General features: G+C 39.0%; 2 protein-coding genes across 2 annotated transcripts in view; one reads left to right on the top strand and one right to left on the bottom strand.

The window, feature by feature from the left end:
* Positions 1-9,064: 9,064 nt before the first annotated feature.
* Positions 9,065-13,345, bottom strand: ALYREF (Aly/REF export factor). The gene is made up of 6 exons (XM_051995351.1): positions 13,004-13,345; positions 12,405-12,536; positions 10,897-11,044; positions 10,237-10,300; positions 9,953-10,130; positions 9,065-9,790 (listed from the first exon to the last, which is right to left on the bottom strand). The coding sequence occupies exons 1-6, from the start codon at positions 13,241-13,243 to the stop codon at positions 9,776-9,778; spliced, it is 777 nt and encodes a 258-aa protein (XP_051851311.1). The 5' UTR covers positions 13,244-13,345; the 3' UTR covers positions 9,065-9,775.
* The window catches only part of ANAPC11 (anaphase promoting complex subunit 11), a 33,311-nt gene continuing 29,565 nt past the window's right edge, over positions 13,343-17,088 (top strand). The window contains exon 1 of the mRNA XM_051995352.1: positions 13,343-13,584. The gene's annotated coding sequence lies outside the window, so the exon portion shown is untranslated. The remainder of the gene's footprint in view (positions 13,585-17,088) is intronic.

Here is a 17,088-nt window from a genome sequence, read left to right as displayed (position 1 = left end):
TATGGTATATGAATGTCTGGAACATTATCGTTCTGTAGGAAATAACCAGCAAGATGGTTTCGGGGAGGCCTGGAGGGACTTACATGGACCGATCCTGAGTGAGATGAGTAGAACCAGGAGATCATTATTCATGGCAACAAACAAGATTATATGATGATCAGTTCTGATGGACGTGACTTTTCAATAATGAGATGATTCAGATCCATTACAATGATCTTGTGATGAAGAGAGCCATATGCATTCAGAGAGAGGACTGTGGGAACCACAACATAGCATTTTCACTGTTCTTGTTTGCTTGCATTTTTTTTTCCTTCCTGATCCAATTTTTTTGTGCAGCATGTAACTGTATAAATATGTGTACATATATTAGATTTAACATATATATATGTATATATTGGATTTAACATATATGTACATGTATATGTATATGTTAAATCCAATATATGTACCAGCAATTGCCAAACCTTTTGTTTCAATTTTTCCCTCCTTCCCTCCACCCCCTCTCCCAGATGGCAGGTTGACCAATACATGTATTTTTACAATATTTAATATATATTGGATTATCTGCCATCTAGGGGAGATGGGAAGGAGCGGAGAATTTGGATCACAAAGTTTTGCAAGGGTCAATGTTGAAAAATTACTCATGCATATGTTTTGTAAAAAAAAAAGCTTCAATTAAAAATATTAAAAATTAAAAAAAAAAGAATGACAAATATTGGAGAGGATGCGGGAAAACTGAGACACTAATGCAATGTTGGTGGTATTATGGACTGATCTAACCATTCTGTAGAGCAATTTGGAACTCTGACTAAAGGGCTATAAAATTGGGTATACCTTTTGATCCACCAGTGACTTTAATGGGTCTGTATCCCAAAGAAATCATAAAAGATGATGCATGTGTGCAAAAATGTAGATAAACTTTTTGTAGCATCAAGAACTGGAAATGGAGTTGAGAAATGGCTAAATAAGTTATGGTATATGAAGGTAATGGTATATTATTGTTCTATAATGATGGACAGTCTGATTTCAGAAAAGGCTCAAGAGACTTATATGAACTGATGCCAAGTTTAAAAAAAAAAAAAAAAAAGGTGATTCAAGGCAATTCCAATAGACTTGGAATGGAAAAAGCTATATAGTTCCAGAGAGAAAGAACTATGGAGACTGAATGTGGATCAAAGCTAGTATTTTCACCTCTTTTTATTTGTCTGCCTGGTTTTAAAAAAATTTTTCCCCTTTCGATCTAATTTATCTTGTGCAGCATGACAAATATGGAAATGTTTACGTTTAACTTACATATTATTTAAGGTTATTTAAAGGGTTTTTGGGGAAAAGTTGGATGAGCTTTACTAGATCATCTTGGCTCTGCTTCCCAACATTCTAGTAGCATTGTCTATCCTTTCCCAACCCTAAAATGTAAACCACTTCCACATTTTGTCACTTTGTCAGCTTGGTAGCTTATGAGGAAAAAACAATTGTTTTGATTTCTTTTATTAATTTAGAAGAACTTTCCATATGGTTCTCAATAGTTTGCAATTCTTTTAAGAAAGGTCTGCTCATTGCCTTTTACCACATTCACTGGGGAACAGAATTGTTTTTATCAATGGCTTGAAAACAAGCCAATCATATCAGATAAAAGCATATCAGATTTGCAGCTTATACAAATTTCGGAAATAGCTTAACCCTTAGAATCCAGGGTTAGCCTATATTTCCAGAGTACTTATATTCTAGTCAAAATGACCTTTTTGCATTGGCTATCCACTGTCCCTGGAATGTATTCTGCTCAACTCTTACTCTTAGAAACTAGATTTTTTCAAAGCTCAATTCAAACAGTATAAAACTTTTCTCATCACATCCTCATATCTCTTTCCCTTCCCCCTCAACCAAAATACCTAACATTTAATTTTTATGTTTCTATCTTCTTTTATGTTTATGTTGTTTCTCCTGATATAATATAAGCCTATGGAGATAGGGAATTTTCCATTTTTGTCTTTGTATTTCCATTACCTAGTAGTTATCTACTTAATAAATACTTAATGGTTGACCAGCCTCTTTACGATTTCTCAGACAAGGCACTCCTGAGCATTTTCACTGGATGACCTCCATAACTTGCAACTCTTTTTCTCTCTTGTCATCTGAGTCTTAACTTCAACTCCTAGAATAAGTCCCGCATTCTACAAGAAGCTTTTCCTAATCCACCTAAATGTTGGTGCCTTCTTTTTGTTATAGTTTCTATTAGACCTAGTGAACTCCTTGAGAGCAGAAACTATCTTTTGCCTTTCTAGTCTGGCATGGTGGGAAGTTAATGTTTGTTCAAGCATGCATACCTTTCGACCCAATAATACTTCTAGAGACCATAAAAAAGGGAAAGAGCCCTACATGTACAAAAATATTTACAGCAGCTTTTTGTATTGGCCAAAAATTGTAAACTGAGGGATGCCCCATCAGTTGGGTTATTGTATATATGAATGTAATGAAATACTATTGTACAATAATAATGAGCAAGTAAATTTCAGAAAAATCAAGAAAGATTTGTATGAACCGATGCAAAGTTAAATGAGCAGAACCAGGAAAAATCACAGTAGCAATATGTGATGATTAAGTATGAATGACTTAACCTTTCTGAGTAATGCAATGACCCAGGACTTAAAAAATTTAGTAACAATAAAAATGCTACATTTGGGTTCCCAATATCAATAATACAAATAATAAATGGAAGACATCTGGTTGGTTAGAAATTTTTGTTGCTGTTGTTCAATATGCATTTTATTTTCCAGCACATTGTGTGGTGAATGTATTATTCACAAAATAAACAAAACTTGTCTATTGCAAATATTCACTGAACATCAGACCTTGAGCTCACAGAGAATTAACACAAACAGCTGCTATTATTAAAGGGAAATTGTGTATGTCTAAGTACCCAGAGTCTCCTATGGTGTTAATTTCAGTGTTCAGTGTGCTGTGATTCTTCACAGGAAATAACATTAAGCTACGATGGGGAAAAAAATTTTAAAACCAATGGACTAAATAATCTCTAAGGTTTCTTCCAAATTGTTGGACATTTCTTATGCCAAAATACCCGCAATTTTAGTGTACTACAAGCTTGATGTGAGCCAGGAGCATAACATGACACACAACTACCATCCCACCTAAATTCCATCTTCGACACTAGTGCCAAGAATTAGGAAGGTGAGAATCCTGCTGTCCTCAGACCTTGTCAGAACACATTGAGAGTATTGTATTTTGGGAGCCCTATTTTGAGGACACTGATCATCTGGGGATTGTCCAAGAGAATCAGAATCTTAAGGCAACTATAAACCATGCCATAGAAGGATTAGTTACAGGTCTTGTCGTGTGTAACAGGGAGAAGACTCAAAAAGGAATTATGACTGGAAGGGATTGGAATAAACTGGAAATTTTAGCTGAATAAAGAAAAATTTTGAGTTTCCCAACCCTAAAATGTAAACTACTTCCACATACTAGGGATATTCAAACACAAACATAGACTTTTTTTTGTAGTAAGTATTCCTTTTCAGGTATATATTGGGCAAGATTAGTCCTAAGGTTCTTATTCTCCACAGGATAGGATAAATTAATTCATTATTTTCAATTTTGTTTCAATTTTGTTATTGCTTCCTATAATATCTGTGCCTCCACTTAATACCACCCCCTTTAAAATTTTTTTAAACAAAGATTAACTATTCAACAACAGATTCACAATTTGATTAAACCAAAAAAAATTTTTTTGGGGGAAAGCTATCTTTTCTGATAGTCTGTCAAAAATTAAGTTTATACTAGTATTTTATACAATTTGCTACAATAAGCTCTAAGTGGATACATGACCTAAATATAAAGTCTTAACACAAAAAAATTAGATGAAAATATTAGTGGTTATTTTTCTTATATCTCTTATATGGATAAGTAAAGAGTTTTTGACTAAATTAGAAATAAAAAAGATCACAGAAGACAATATAGACAATTCTGATTATATAAAATTGAAAAGTTTTTGCACAAAAGTTTTGGAGTTAGAATTTAGAAGAGAAAATGTTAATGGTGGAGGGGAAGGGGGGAACTTTTATATCAACCTTATCTGAAAAAGGTTCGATATCCAAGAAACAAAAGGGAGTTAGAATAGTAAATCAAGGAAGAGGGACAGGGACTGGACCTATCTATAATTTCATTAGTATAGTATACTTCCAAGTGAGAAAACTTCATTTGGGAAGACAGGTTAATAAGGACAGGCAAAGATTTGACCAAAGAATATAAACAGATAGTTTTCAAGGCAAGAAATGCAAGCAACCATATAAATAAATGTCCCAAGTCATTAATAAGAGAAACACAAATTAAAATTGCTCTGAGGTTCTACTCATACCTTTTAGATGGGCAAAGATGATGAAATAAGAAAATGACAATTTTTGGAGAGGTTATATAGAAGGACAGGCACACCAATGCACTTTTGGTGGGGCTATGAAGTAGTTTAACTATCCTGGGAAACAATTTGGAACCCAAAGCCTAAAGATGACTAAACTTTGTGATACCCTTTGACCAACTAATACCATTACTTATATCCCAAGGAGGGGGGGGAGGAGAGGGTATGCAAATGCATATGGACACACATATAAAAAATATTTATAGCACAGAACTGAGAAGGAAGTGGGTGCCCATCAATTGTACAGCAAGAACCAATATTAAATGGGATAGATTCAAAACAATTTATATATTGACTACACCACTCAAATGGAAAACTTTGAAAGACTTTAGAACTCTGATCAAGGCAAAGACCAATTATAGCTGTAGGATACTGATAATGGAAACCGGTTTCCCACCTCTTGACAGAGATAGTCTAGACAAGTCTACAATTAGACTACAAAAGTCTACAAATAGTCAAGATAGTCTAGAGAGAAGGGGATACATGAAAACAGGGCAGTGTTTGAACTACCATGTTAAATTTAATTTATATTAAAAAAAAAACACAAAACAAAACCCAAGCCATACATCACAGATATTCAGTGTCATATACAATTTTTTTTCTTGATTTTTCTTTGTGTAAGGAAATGTTCATGTTTGTTGATATTTATCAAGTTCATAATAAAAAAATTTTACAACAGTTTTGTTTATGCAGTTCCTCCCCTCCCCACTTATATTACAGCAGTGAAACTGAAGTCACAGAATCTAGATTTGAATCTTGGCTCTGCCACTTATAAGCTGTGCAACCTTAGGGATGAACTAGATGCTATCTAAGATCCAATCCAACTCTACAGTATCTGTCTCTGACCTCCTACCCTGTGAGCCTTCTCTTGAAACATAAAAACAAACAAAAAAAAACTGGCCAAAACCATCTATGTACTGATCAAGTGGGATAGCAAAATTCCACAACCATAATAAACCACCCTTCCAACTAAAGAAGAAAATGCACCTTTAAAATTAAAATGGGATCAATAATACTTCTACAACTCATATTACAGTAATTGTAGTAACTATTTGGTACTAGTTAAAAAACCAAATAGACAAAAAACAAAACAAAACAGTAAACCAGTAGAATAGATCATAGGAAGAACAGAGACAATCAAACTCAGTGATCTCAATGTTCAATAAGCCCCCAAACATAAACTATTTGGGGGATATCACTCTATTCAACAACAGATACTAGGAAAGCTAGAAAACAGTTTGTTTGAAATGAAGCTTAGACCAACATCCTACACCATAATCTTAAGATAAATGACCTGAACATAAAAGGTTGCTATAACAAATTAGAAGAAAAGCAGATCAGGTACCTTTTGCTGGCATGAATAAGGAAAAAAATTATTTACCAAACAAATGTTATGATAAAAGGCAAACACAAGAGAATGTCAATTACATGAAATTAAAAAGGCTTCTATAAATGAAATCAATGCAACTAGCATAAGGAAAAGGGGCTGGTTAGGTGTAAAAAATTGTATACATCTCTGATAAGTGTCTGAAATGGGAGACATACAGCAAATTAACACAAATAAGATGATCAAGAATCATTTCCTAATGGATGTTATCAAATATAAACAAAAAGTTCTCAAAATAATTGTAAACTATTAACAATCATATAAAACAGTACTCCAAATCACTAAAAATTAAGGAAAATCTAACTAAAAATTTCATACCAGCAAAGTGGCCAAAGAAAACAAATTAACAAAAGATGGAAGTAGTTGATATTGGAAGGGTTGGAGAATGGCAGGAACGCTAATAAACTCTTGGTAAAGCTGTGAATTGGTCCAACCATTATAGAAAAAAATTTGGAATTATTCAAGAAAATGCCATTACTCTTAAGTTTCCCCTTTGTTAAGCAAACATCCCAAGCAAGTCAAAGATAAAGTTCCTACAAGTATATGATAGTCACTGAAACAAGATGGATACAAATTGTGGTTTGAACGTAATGAAATCTCATTGTAGTAATGGAACCTACAAATGTGAAGAATTCAGAGCAGCACAAGAAAACTTGAGTTGATGTAAAGTAAGCAGAACCAAGAATACAACAGACATTAACTACAATGTAAATGGGAAGGGGAAAGGGAAAGAAGAAAAATGTTTATACAGTGCTTCTTATGTGCCAGGCATGGATGCTAAGTGCTTTTACAAATATTTTCTTATTTGATATGGAAAGAGTAAAAAGTTAAAACACTTTCTAATGACCAGAAGCACACCTACCTCTCTTTCATTCTTTGCAGAGTTTATCAAAATGTTGCTTATAGTAGATTTTTTTAATTTGATTTTTCTTGTTTACTACCTTTGTTACAATTTTTGTTCAATGGGTAGGAAAGGTGAGCAATACACTGGGAAATGAGTGATGTACAATCTTTTTGTATTTAAGTTAATAAATACAAGATTAAAAATAAATTCAAAATAAAATTAAGGTGGAAGATTTTGTGATTCTCAGTAGTAATAAATGATAATTAACATTATTGAACACTTGCTTTGTATACTGACAGCAAGTGACTGATTAACAAATGGTTGTTAAATTTGAAATGCATCAAAAAATAGGCAATGGATATATTAAGGAAGTGACTTATACTTCCTTATACTTCATTATTTGTTTCATTTTCTCTATACTACTTGAGGGAGTAGAACCCCATTTGCCTCTCGTTACATAGGGAATAAATTTACAACAATCCTTTCCTTTAAAAACACTATGAACCATTGCACCAAGAATAATGTTCTCAAAAAGAGATTCATTGTGACATAATGCTTTCAAGTGCTTAAATATTCTATCTCTGGTTAATAGAATGAGAGCAACATTCTGCCTTACAACATGCAATACATGTAGGAATTTTTCTTAGTTTACTTGTTTTCTAAGGTAAACTCTCAAGACTGAGTATCTTAAGGCAACTCAACCTTTATACTTCAGCTAATACATCCATTTTTATAACTCCCATTTTCCTGATAAATTCTCTGAACAATCGCTTGAAGGAGGATATACTTTGCCTTATAGAAGTAAACAATAAAGTAAAAACAACAGGCTCTCAAGGGATTTGGGGTCCAGGTCCAACTCTATTCATCCATCACTAACTGATCTGTGACACTTCAGGCCAAGATATTGAACTTGTCCAAGCCTCTTAATTCCCAACTGCAAAATGGCTAATAATATTTGCTTTGTCTACCTCTCAGGCCGTCATAAGGAAAAGAACTCAGTGGTTGTCCTGTTAAGTCCACAGCAGAAAAATAATCCTCACTGTAGAATTGAACCAGCCTGTTTGGTGATCTCCAGTGAAAGGTAACCTATCAAATGCTTCCTTCACTAGTTTATTCCATTCTTTAAAATCTCCAATTGTTAGGGAGTTCCACTTTCCATCCTTCAAATGGGCTGGACTCAAATCCCTCAAGTTGCCCTTTTTATAGGTTTCTTACTTTTTCAAAATTCTTTCTAAACTGTGGCACACAGCACTTAACACAATATATTGCACACAGTCTGACCAATTTTGAGGGAAAACCTTTTTTGGGGAAGCTATGCCTCTCACAACATAGTCCAGGATAACAAGATTCTTTTGACTGCCATGTATCTCTGTTGCTCCGTCATAACCATAGGCCAGGAGACAACACAGCTAAGGTTGGTGGTAATTTAGTCTGTCTTTGGATTCCTAAGAATTGACTACTAGCCCACTACCATCCAACATCTTGAAAGTGGAGGTGCAGAGCCTCAAAGAATATCTACCTTGAGTTATTTGGATTTCCACATTTTGTACCACTCCCATGAAATGAAAGGAAAACTACTAGCTTCATGACTATTAGATGTGTATCTAATTTTAAAATGGCCACTCATCTGTTTTCATCAGGTTTCCTACTTTAATCATGACTCATGGCAATTTGAATCATGGCACTGAGACTTTTTGGGCACTATGGTTCTTTGAAACTAGATGGACTTTCCACCTGCTTTTTATCAATGACACTGGCACTGTTTGGCTGGGGAAAAGGCTTCTGTCATGCATGGATAGAGTCCCTGCAAAAGTAGCTTGCCATCCTTAAATCCTTAATCCAATTCACAACATTGGTGAGCTGAGGCTTTATCAGCCCAGCTTAGACTGAGAAATCCCATGCATTTTATAAATAATTCCTGAGTAAGCAAGGAATATTTTTCCCCCTCTTGAATATTCCAGTGAACCACAAAGCAAAGAGGTAAAACAATTTAAGATTTAGTTATGATACTCATACACAAAAAATACTCCCTCTGAACAGGAGTCATAGAGAGCACCTTAAGTTTAAAGATATTAGGAAAAGGGAAAAGGCAGGAAATCTGAGAAAATGAGCTACTAATTTACCTTTACCACAGAAATAAAGGGCACAGTGGTGCTGCACTGTTACCAAACTGGGTGGTTCTGGCCTGGGATCAGAAATTATCCTGTTCAAAGCAGAATAAGCAAACATTAGCTTGTCACCACCCCAGTTCTTCATAGGCCATCCTGTCTACTGTAGACTTCCAGCTTCTCAGATAAGGGGGAAAGGGGAGGAGGGGGAAGAGAGAAGAGGAGGAGATAATTATGCTCTGTGCCCAAGAAATTAATCAACTGTCCCATAAAGCATAAAGAGACCAGGAAAGCCAGGATTGTTGCAAGATATTTTTTTTTAAAAAGTAAATTCTAAGATTTGATTCAGAGCACGAAGAAAAAGCAATCAAATGTCAAAATACTTTTCACAGTTCCAAATGTTGATGGGAAACCTCTTTTATCCCCTACATAAAAGTATATTCAATACTATCTTTTGTCGAATAAATGTACAATCATTTTTTCATAACCAATCCACCCTCTTGAACTTCACCTCTAAACACATAAGAACCCATTGTGCACATGTAGGCCAGAAATTGGGTTCTCAAAATAAGATTCCATTTTTAAATGGCATGGTTAAGACCAAATAGCAATCCCAATGGGGGCTATTCATCTAGTCTACTCAGCAACATACCAACTCGGACATGAAAGTTCTGCGCCACGTACACAGCCCACTAGCAGTGGGATGAAGCAAACAGTTCCACTTCTACACACATTTCTATTTTATTATGGCAAAGGTGAAAACGCCACCTTCTCCACAACAGCAACCAGTAAAATTTATCCCAAAAATAACTTGGTACAAAACAGGTCTGTTTCAGAATTTAAAAAAAAAAAAAAAACCTTTACATGAGTTTTAAATCCTATTTCGAAACATAAAAGAAACAAATCCATCATTGATAGCAGAGCCACAGTCCTCTACTCCGCCCTCCAGCAAAAAGGGTAAAGAATGAGAATCCTGGGTCCTGTTCCATGCAGGGAATATGTTGGCTAGTTTAACTGGTATCCATCTGAAAGAAAAAAACAAAAAAGCACCATAAGAAAGCGTCTCAACACATAGCAAAACATATCTCAGACAAGACTGAGAATGTCTCACCTCAATCTGACCTGCTCTGTCTTTGAGAGAAGAGTGGCCAGTCACTGTCCCACATTTTTACCCCCCCCATACTTACCCTGGCATTATAAGCATCCAATTGTGCATCTAGTTCTTCTGCGGAAAGCTGTTGTTTCGAATTTCTTCCAGTCCCTCTGCCTCGTCCTCGATTGCCTCCACGACTGCCTCTCCGGGTGCCACCTCCACCACCGAAACCTCCAGAGCCACGGTTTCTAGTCATTCCACCTCTATTTACACTAAGTGCAAAAATTAGAAGGAATAGCATTCACTCTCACATACCTGAAAAAGTTCCCCAAAAGGTTACATAGTCCTGGATTGGACTCCTTGAAGCCAAGAACTAACCTCTGTGCAGGTCTTCGTTGTGTATCAATCTGTGATGTAACAAGCTGAATGTTCATAGGGCGACCTACAGCAGACGAAAAGAAAAGAAAGATTTTTCTATACACTTTTCTATAGAGCAATTATACAATGCTAGCAATGTTCTAGGCTCCATGCAAATAATACTGGATGGGTACCTTGCTGTCTCATTCTAAATGCAAACATGGGAAAAGATTGGAAAACATTTGAGAAAGACAAAGGCAAGAGAGAAACCACCAACCTCCTCTGTGACAAAGTTAAAACTGGGCAAATATTCAGTAATTGTTTCTTTGGTGGATATGGGTGGAAGAGGGAAATACGCTTGGCTGACCTAGTGGGAAAAAGAACCAGTACCTTTTTCTTTATCAATATAGCCCCGCTCTTTGAGGTGTACTATGGTGGTTCTGGTAAGGCCTCACAGAAGTGAATCTTCAGGAAGGATCTGAAGGAGGGGGTCACAAGAGGTTGGTCCAGATGTATGGGGCAGCACGAAAGGTGGCAGAACGGAAGAGAGAGACAAAGCGGGCAAATGCAAAGTGGTGCTCGGCCAGAGTGGGCAAATCATATTCCTACATGGGCAGATGACAGCCCCACACTCCACAAAACGTAGTACCCAGCCCTTCAATGACAGAAGGCTCAACTTACCATCCAAAGGGACACCATTATATTGTTTCATGGCCTTCAGAGCATCTGCTTTTCGCTCAAAGTGAACATCTGCTGTTCCTAAGCTTCGGCCAGACCGATCATAATGTACAGCTGCCTTTTTCAGAGTTCCAAATTCAGCAAATAGTTCCTGATAATAAAGAAACAAAGACAAAATGATTAGCATTCCTCTCCCTCTCTCCTACAATGTCCAAGGAAGAGGATCCCTGAAATATGTACTTTAGGAGTTATGTTCCTGAAAGGGAACACAAATCTTAGAGGGTGGGAGAGTGGCACAGCAACTTCAGCTGGACCTATCCTGGGTCATGCCATCTGTATGATGCTATGGGCCAAAGAGTGCTCTGCCCAGTAGTGAGGGGTATAATATTCAACAGCTGTCTTTCCGCAGATATGAAAAATCACTATAAACTGAAGAATGTTCTAATTAATGACGAAAATCTCCAGGTCACAGAGCAAGGGCCCATTGATTCAGTAGACCTGACCACAGACCCACCCCCAGAAGGCAGATTCTGGCTCACCTGTGTTTCCCTCTCCTCCTACTCAAGCCTGCCGCAATGCCTGACGTCAAGCGCTGCCATGGAAACTGCCCTGACCTCACGGCAGGCTGGGAGTTGGAGAGGGAACCCAGAGAGTGGGATACTCCTGCCGCAGGCACACAGCGGGAAGTGGAGTTCACCAAAAGCGGTTTCCAGTGGATGCCAGAAACCACCTTAAAAAAAGTGTTGATACACCATGAGTGCTCATCTGCTTCGATGTCCTCCCACAGCAAAGCTGCTTGGCTGGGCTCTAGGAAGTACGACCCAGGAAAATCTAGCATCTAGTCCCAGCTGTTTTCAATCTCTAAAATTTACTTCCAGAAAGGAGTTTAACTTAACTTTTTTAAAAAGAGCACTGTTTTGGTTAATCCAAAAACAGATGCTTTGTGGAAGAACTTGTGGGTAACAGAAGAATTAATACTGGACATAATTTTGATTATGAGCCAATTAAAGTTACTTAGCTGTACTAAAAAAAATAATACTGCCTCTTTGTTTTTTTAGCCTAAGGGAAATTATACGTTCTCTCAACAAACCCAGCACTTTTGGCACAAAAATAAATTACTTAAAACCTTTCCAGTTTCAAATCACTTGAATGCAATCTCAGCCTAATTATTTCTGCCTCCTACAACAAAGTTAACTCTGACCAGACTCCAGAAGCTAGCCTATCCTGGAAGCAAAACACATCATAAACAAGGTTCCTATCTCCTCGAACAGGCCAACCCCCTATTCCCTGAACCCTAAACCATATGCAAAACACCAAATGCCCGCGCACAACTTTTCCTACACAACAATAAAGTAAAGGCACCTCGGGGCTGAATGCGGCGGTGCGGATGCCCTTTCCTGAAGCAGGTGGGAGGGCTGGGACTAGGGGTTTGCAGCCCAAAGCGCACAGTTCAAGCTGTGCACTCAGTTTCAGACAAGGCTCGCTTAGGCGGAAGCCTCCACAGTCCTTACCTGAATATCCGCATCTGAGACCCCAAAATCCAGATTGGAGACCAGCAATTTGCCACCAGTCTCAACTCCGGCCCCGCCTCCAAAGCCACTGTCGAACAGGTCGTGCTGCCACTTATCTGGAAGCTGTTTTGGCTGAAACAAACACAAAGGTTGGTGAGTCGTTCCCCCCACCCCGGTCGGGGCCTGGTGGGTTCTTCTTTTTCTGAACCCCCTTCCCGCCCCCGGCCCACCATTCCAGTCCGCCGACTCTGGCAGGAGGGAGGCGGTCGCTTTCCCGCCCCCACGTTCCCGCCGCCCGGGGCAGGCCCCAATTCCCGCCCGCAGGGTCGCCATGAGGCTCCGGGCCTAAGACCTCTATAGCCCACGAGAAACAAAAGACCTCAGGGAGTGGGTGGGGTGAGGAGACCAGCGATCCCTCGGTGATGGGTCAGTCCCCCATCCCCCCACTCCCGCACACCCCCACACACTGACCCGTCCTCTTCCCTCTTTCTCGGCCTCACAGGGATCAGTCCTTTCGGGCCTCGAAGCTCCCCACCCTGCCCACGCCGGCCTCTCGGTACCGGCCCGGCCTTCCCCTTTCCCCGGGCTCGCTCACTCACTCGGCTGTAGGGCGCGGGTCGGTTCCTGCCGCCGCCCCCAGCGCCTCCGCGGGCCATGGCCGGCCTATTCCGGATGGGGCCCCCGCCTCGGCTCACGCGGGCTGCCGCCTGCGCGCCCCCGCCGCCGCGGCCGCCCTGAACCCCGGCCCGGCCTCGGCCCCGGCCCCCGCCGCGTCCGCCCCGCTGGCTCCGGTTGAGTTTAATGATGTCGTCCAGGGACATGTCCATCTTGTCGGCCATGGCGGGCGCGGAATCGGGGCCTCGGCACGAACCCCGCGCGTCAGCACGCCGGTGCGTCACTTCCTTCCCGGCCGAAGGTTCAGGGCGCTTCCGGGGAAGCCTGGGCCTGCCTCTCGGTTGCGAGGCGGGGGGTCTGGTGGGCGCCGGTGGTCGGCTGCTGGGCAGGAGACTGCTTGGCTGGCTGGCTAGCTCTCAGGCGAGCTGCGCTCCTAATCGGAGCCTCACTCAGCCTCTGCTCCGTCAGCAGACTGCTGATCCCAAGCTCTCTGCAGCCTCTTTTGTACTCGTCACGAGGGCGCCAACGGAAGGGCGCGAGCTCCTGGAGCTAGGCGCGAACTCAGGTATCAACTCGAGCAGGGGGCGCCAATTCGGGAGGGGGCCTGCAGCCCAGGGAAGGAAGGGTAAGCCTAGCGGAGAGCTGAAGGAAGGGGCGATGATGGACTCGAGTTCTATTGAGGGGCCCTATCTCGAGGGGATAGAATTTGAGCCAGGGGGTCCGGACTGTAGGGGTGCGTACTCAAGTGGTAACTCGAGAAGGTGAGAACTCCAAGTGGGTAGGGAAGCTGATGGGAGGAGCACGGACTGAAGTGGGAACCCTCGAGGAGGTGGGAACCCAAGTGGGTGGGGAACATTTGGGAGGGGCACGTACTGAAGTGGAAACTCCAAGGGGAAGGAGAAGTAGATAGGAAAAGCTCGAACTCTAATGGAAACTCAAAGGGAGGAGGAGCAGATGGGAGGGGTTCTACTGTAGTGGGAACTCCCAATGGAGGCGGGAAGTAGAGGGGAGAAGGGCTGGGACTCTAGTGGGAACTCGTAGGAGGGAACTTAGAGCCGTTCTAGCTGGGGGGGGGGGGGGGGGGGAAGAGGGGGGAGAGCTGAGGGTAAAAGGGATGCCGCCTAATAACCAGGGTTATCTTCAGTGTGAGACCTAAATGGAAGGGCAATTCTGCGGAACAGGTCAGGCACTAGTGATCCAACAGATTCGAGTCCAGAAAGGAGAAGGGGACCGATTTGGGCTTAATGTGTGTCCCTATCCCCTGCCCCGGTCGGACTCTTCCCTCGAAGCAGACCCGAGGGAGAATTTATTTCTTTACGTTTCATAGTGATTTTTCTTGTATTCAGTTCGATTCCAGGAAAGTTTTATTTTATTTTTTTTAACTGTACAATTTAGTATAGTTAAAAATTTAGTACAGTTATTATTAGTATTAGGGAATTAGAATTAGGGAATAAGTATTAGGGAAATTTTTACATGGTTATCTCAATTCTCAGAAAGTTCTCATTGTATGCATTTCACAGGGAATATGCTAAAATCGGTATCTGTAATGCTTCCTTTGACAACCCTATTACTATAAATTTATATAATTAACACATTATCAATTAATATAAATTTATTGTTTTATTATTATTATTATATTAATATAAAAGGACCATGTCATGCTTGTTGCAACCGTACAACCGTTCTTTTTTTTTTTTTTTTAATTAAAGCTTTTTATTTGCAAAACATGCATGGGTAATTTTTCAACATTGACTCTTGCAAAACTTTCTGTTCCAAATTTTTCTCTCCTTTCCCCCCACCCCATCCCTTAGATGGCTGGTAATCCAGTACTTGTTAAATATGTTAAAATATATGTTAAATCCAATATATGTATATATATTTACATAGTTATCTTGCTGCACAAGAAAAATCTGATCTAGAAAGAAAAAAAAAAAACCTGAGAAGGAAAACAAAATGAAAGCAAACATCAACAGAAATCGTGAAAATGCTATGTTGTGGTCCACACTCAGTTCCTACTGGTCTCTCTCTTCTGGGTATAGATGGCTCTCTTCATTACTGAACAATTGGGACTGATTGAATCATCTCATTTTTAAAGAGAGCCACAGCCATAGTTGTATAGTCTTCTTGTTGCCATGTATAATGATCTCCTGGTTCTGCTCATTTCACTCAGCATCAGTTCATGTGTAAGTCTCTTGGGGCCTCTCTGAAATCATTCTGTGGGTCATTTCTTACAGAACAATAACGTTCCATAATTAATTCAGCCACTCTCCAACTGATGGGCATCCACTCAGTTTCCAGTTCCTTGCAAAAAGGAACAAAAAGGCTGCCACAAACATTTTCGCACATACGGTCCCTTTCCCTCCTTTAACATCTCTTTAATATAATATAAGCCCAGTAGAAACACTGCTGGGTCAAAGGGTATGCACAGTTTGATAACTTTTTGAGCAGAGTTCCAAATTGCTCTCCAAAATGGTTGGATCTGTTCACAGGTCCTCCAACAATATATCAGTGTCCCAGTTTTCCCACATTCCCTCCAACATTCTGCATTATCTTTTGCTGTCTGACAGGTGTGTAGTGATTTCTGAATTGTCTTAATTTGCATTTCTCTGATCAATAGTGATTTGGAGCACCTTTTCATATGGCTAGAAATCGTTTCAGTTTCTTCATCTGAAAATTGTTCATATCCTATGATAGTTTATCAATTGGAGAATGGCTTAAATTCTTATAAATTTTGAGTTAATTATATATTTTAGAAATTATCTGAATCTTTGAATGTTTTCCCAGTTTATTGCTTCCCTTCTAATCTTGTCTGCATTAGTTTTGTTTGTACAAAAGCTTTTTAATTTGATATAATGAAAATTTTCTATTTTGTGATCAATAATGATCTCTAGTTCTTCTTTGGTCATAAATTCCTTCCTCTTCCACAGGTCTGAGAAGTAAATTATCCTATGTTCTTCTAATTTGTTTATAAAAATCAATGCCTAGTTTCTGCCATATTAGTTTCCAATTTTCCCAGCAGTTTTTGTCAAATAGTGAGTTTTTATCCCAAAACTTGGGGTCTTTAGGTTTGTCAAACACTAAATTGCTATAGTTATTGACTATTTTGTCCTGTGAATCTAACCTATTCCACTGATCAACTACTCTGTTTCTTAGCCAGTACCAAATGGTTTTGATGACCACTTGTTTATAATATAGTTTTAGATCTGGTACAGCTTAATTCCCTTGAAATTCTTGACCTTTTATTCTTCGGATGAATTTTGTTGTTATTTTTTTCTAGGTTAGTAAAATAGTTTTTGGGAGTTTGATTGGAATAGCACTAAATACATAGATTAGTTTAGATAGGATTGGTATAGCACTAAATAAATAGATTAATTTAAATAGTATTGTTATCTTTATTATATTTGCTTGATCTATCCAGAAGCACTTGATATTTTTCCAGTTGTTTAGATCTGATTTATTTGGACAACCTTATTCTATGGTCTATCTATCCCAGGGGGCATTAGTTCTAGAAAGCTTTTATCAAGTGTCTTTTCATGCTTTCTGTTGATGTTTGCTTGCATTTTGTTTTCCTTCTCAGGGTTTTTTGTTTTTTTTTTTTCCTCTTTCTAGATCATATTTTTCTTGTGCAGCAAGATAACTATGTAAATGCTAATAATCTAGCATTTGGATGCCAGATTCTGAAATACAAAAATCAAAGTGAAACCACCTTTGCCTTAAAGGAACTTTTATTTTACTGGAGCCATGGTTATATTCACATCCTAAGGCAGAACTGCTCAAATCTCACTTTTCTTCTTTTTTATTAATAGTAGGAGTATACATGTAGCTTTTATAGATTAAATATAGATTTAGATTTTTATACTTGGCTTTAACAAGCCAAGGAGCAATAGTCTGAATATTATTGCTCCCATTTTTCAGGAGAATTAAATTTTATTGCATTTATTTTATAATAGCTTTTTATTTTTCAAAATACATGAAAAGATAATTTTCAACATTCACCTTTGAAAAATCTTGTTTTCCATATTTTTCTTTCTCCCTTCCCATTTCCCCCATCCCCTAGACAGCAAGTAAT

The sequence above is a fragment of the Antechinus flavipes genome, chromosome 4 (genome assembly GCF_016432865.1).
Source record: "Antechinus flavipes isolate AdamAnt ecotype Samford, QLD, Australia chromosome 4, AdamAnt_v2, whole genome shotgun sequence".
Taxonomy (NCBI): Eukaryota; Metazoa; Chordata; class Mammalia; order Dasyuromorphia; family Dasyuridae; genus Antechinus; species Antechinus flavipes.
The sequence above is the reverse complement of the archived record's forward strand: the minus strand, read 5'-3'. Positions and strand labels throughout refer to the sequence as shown.

What these genes read in the sequence shown, in the direction of transcription:
- ALYREF (XM_051995351.1), bottom strand. Translation starts at nt 13,243, where the DNA reads ATGGCCGACAAGATGGACATGTCCCTGGACGACATCATTAAACTCAAC. An exon ending in GACCCGCGCCCTACAGCCGA is followed by an intron (nt 12,537 to 13,003) that starts GTGAGTGAGCGA and finishes TGTTTGTTTCAG; the next exon opens with CCAAAACAGCTTCCAGATAA. An exon ending in TAATGGTGTCCCTTTGGATG is followed by an intron (nt 10,301 to 10,896) that starts GTAAGTTGAGCC and finishes CGTCTGCTGTAG; the next exon opens with GTCGCCCTATGAACATTCAG.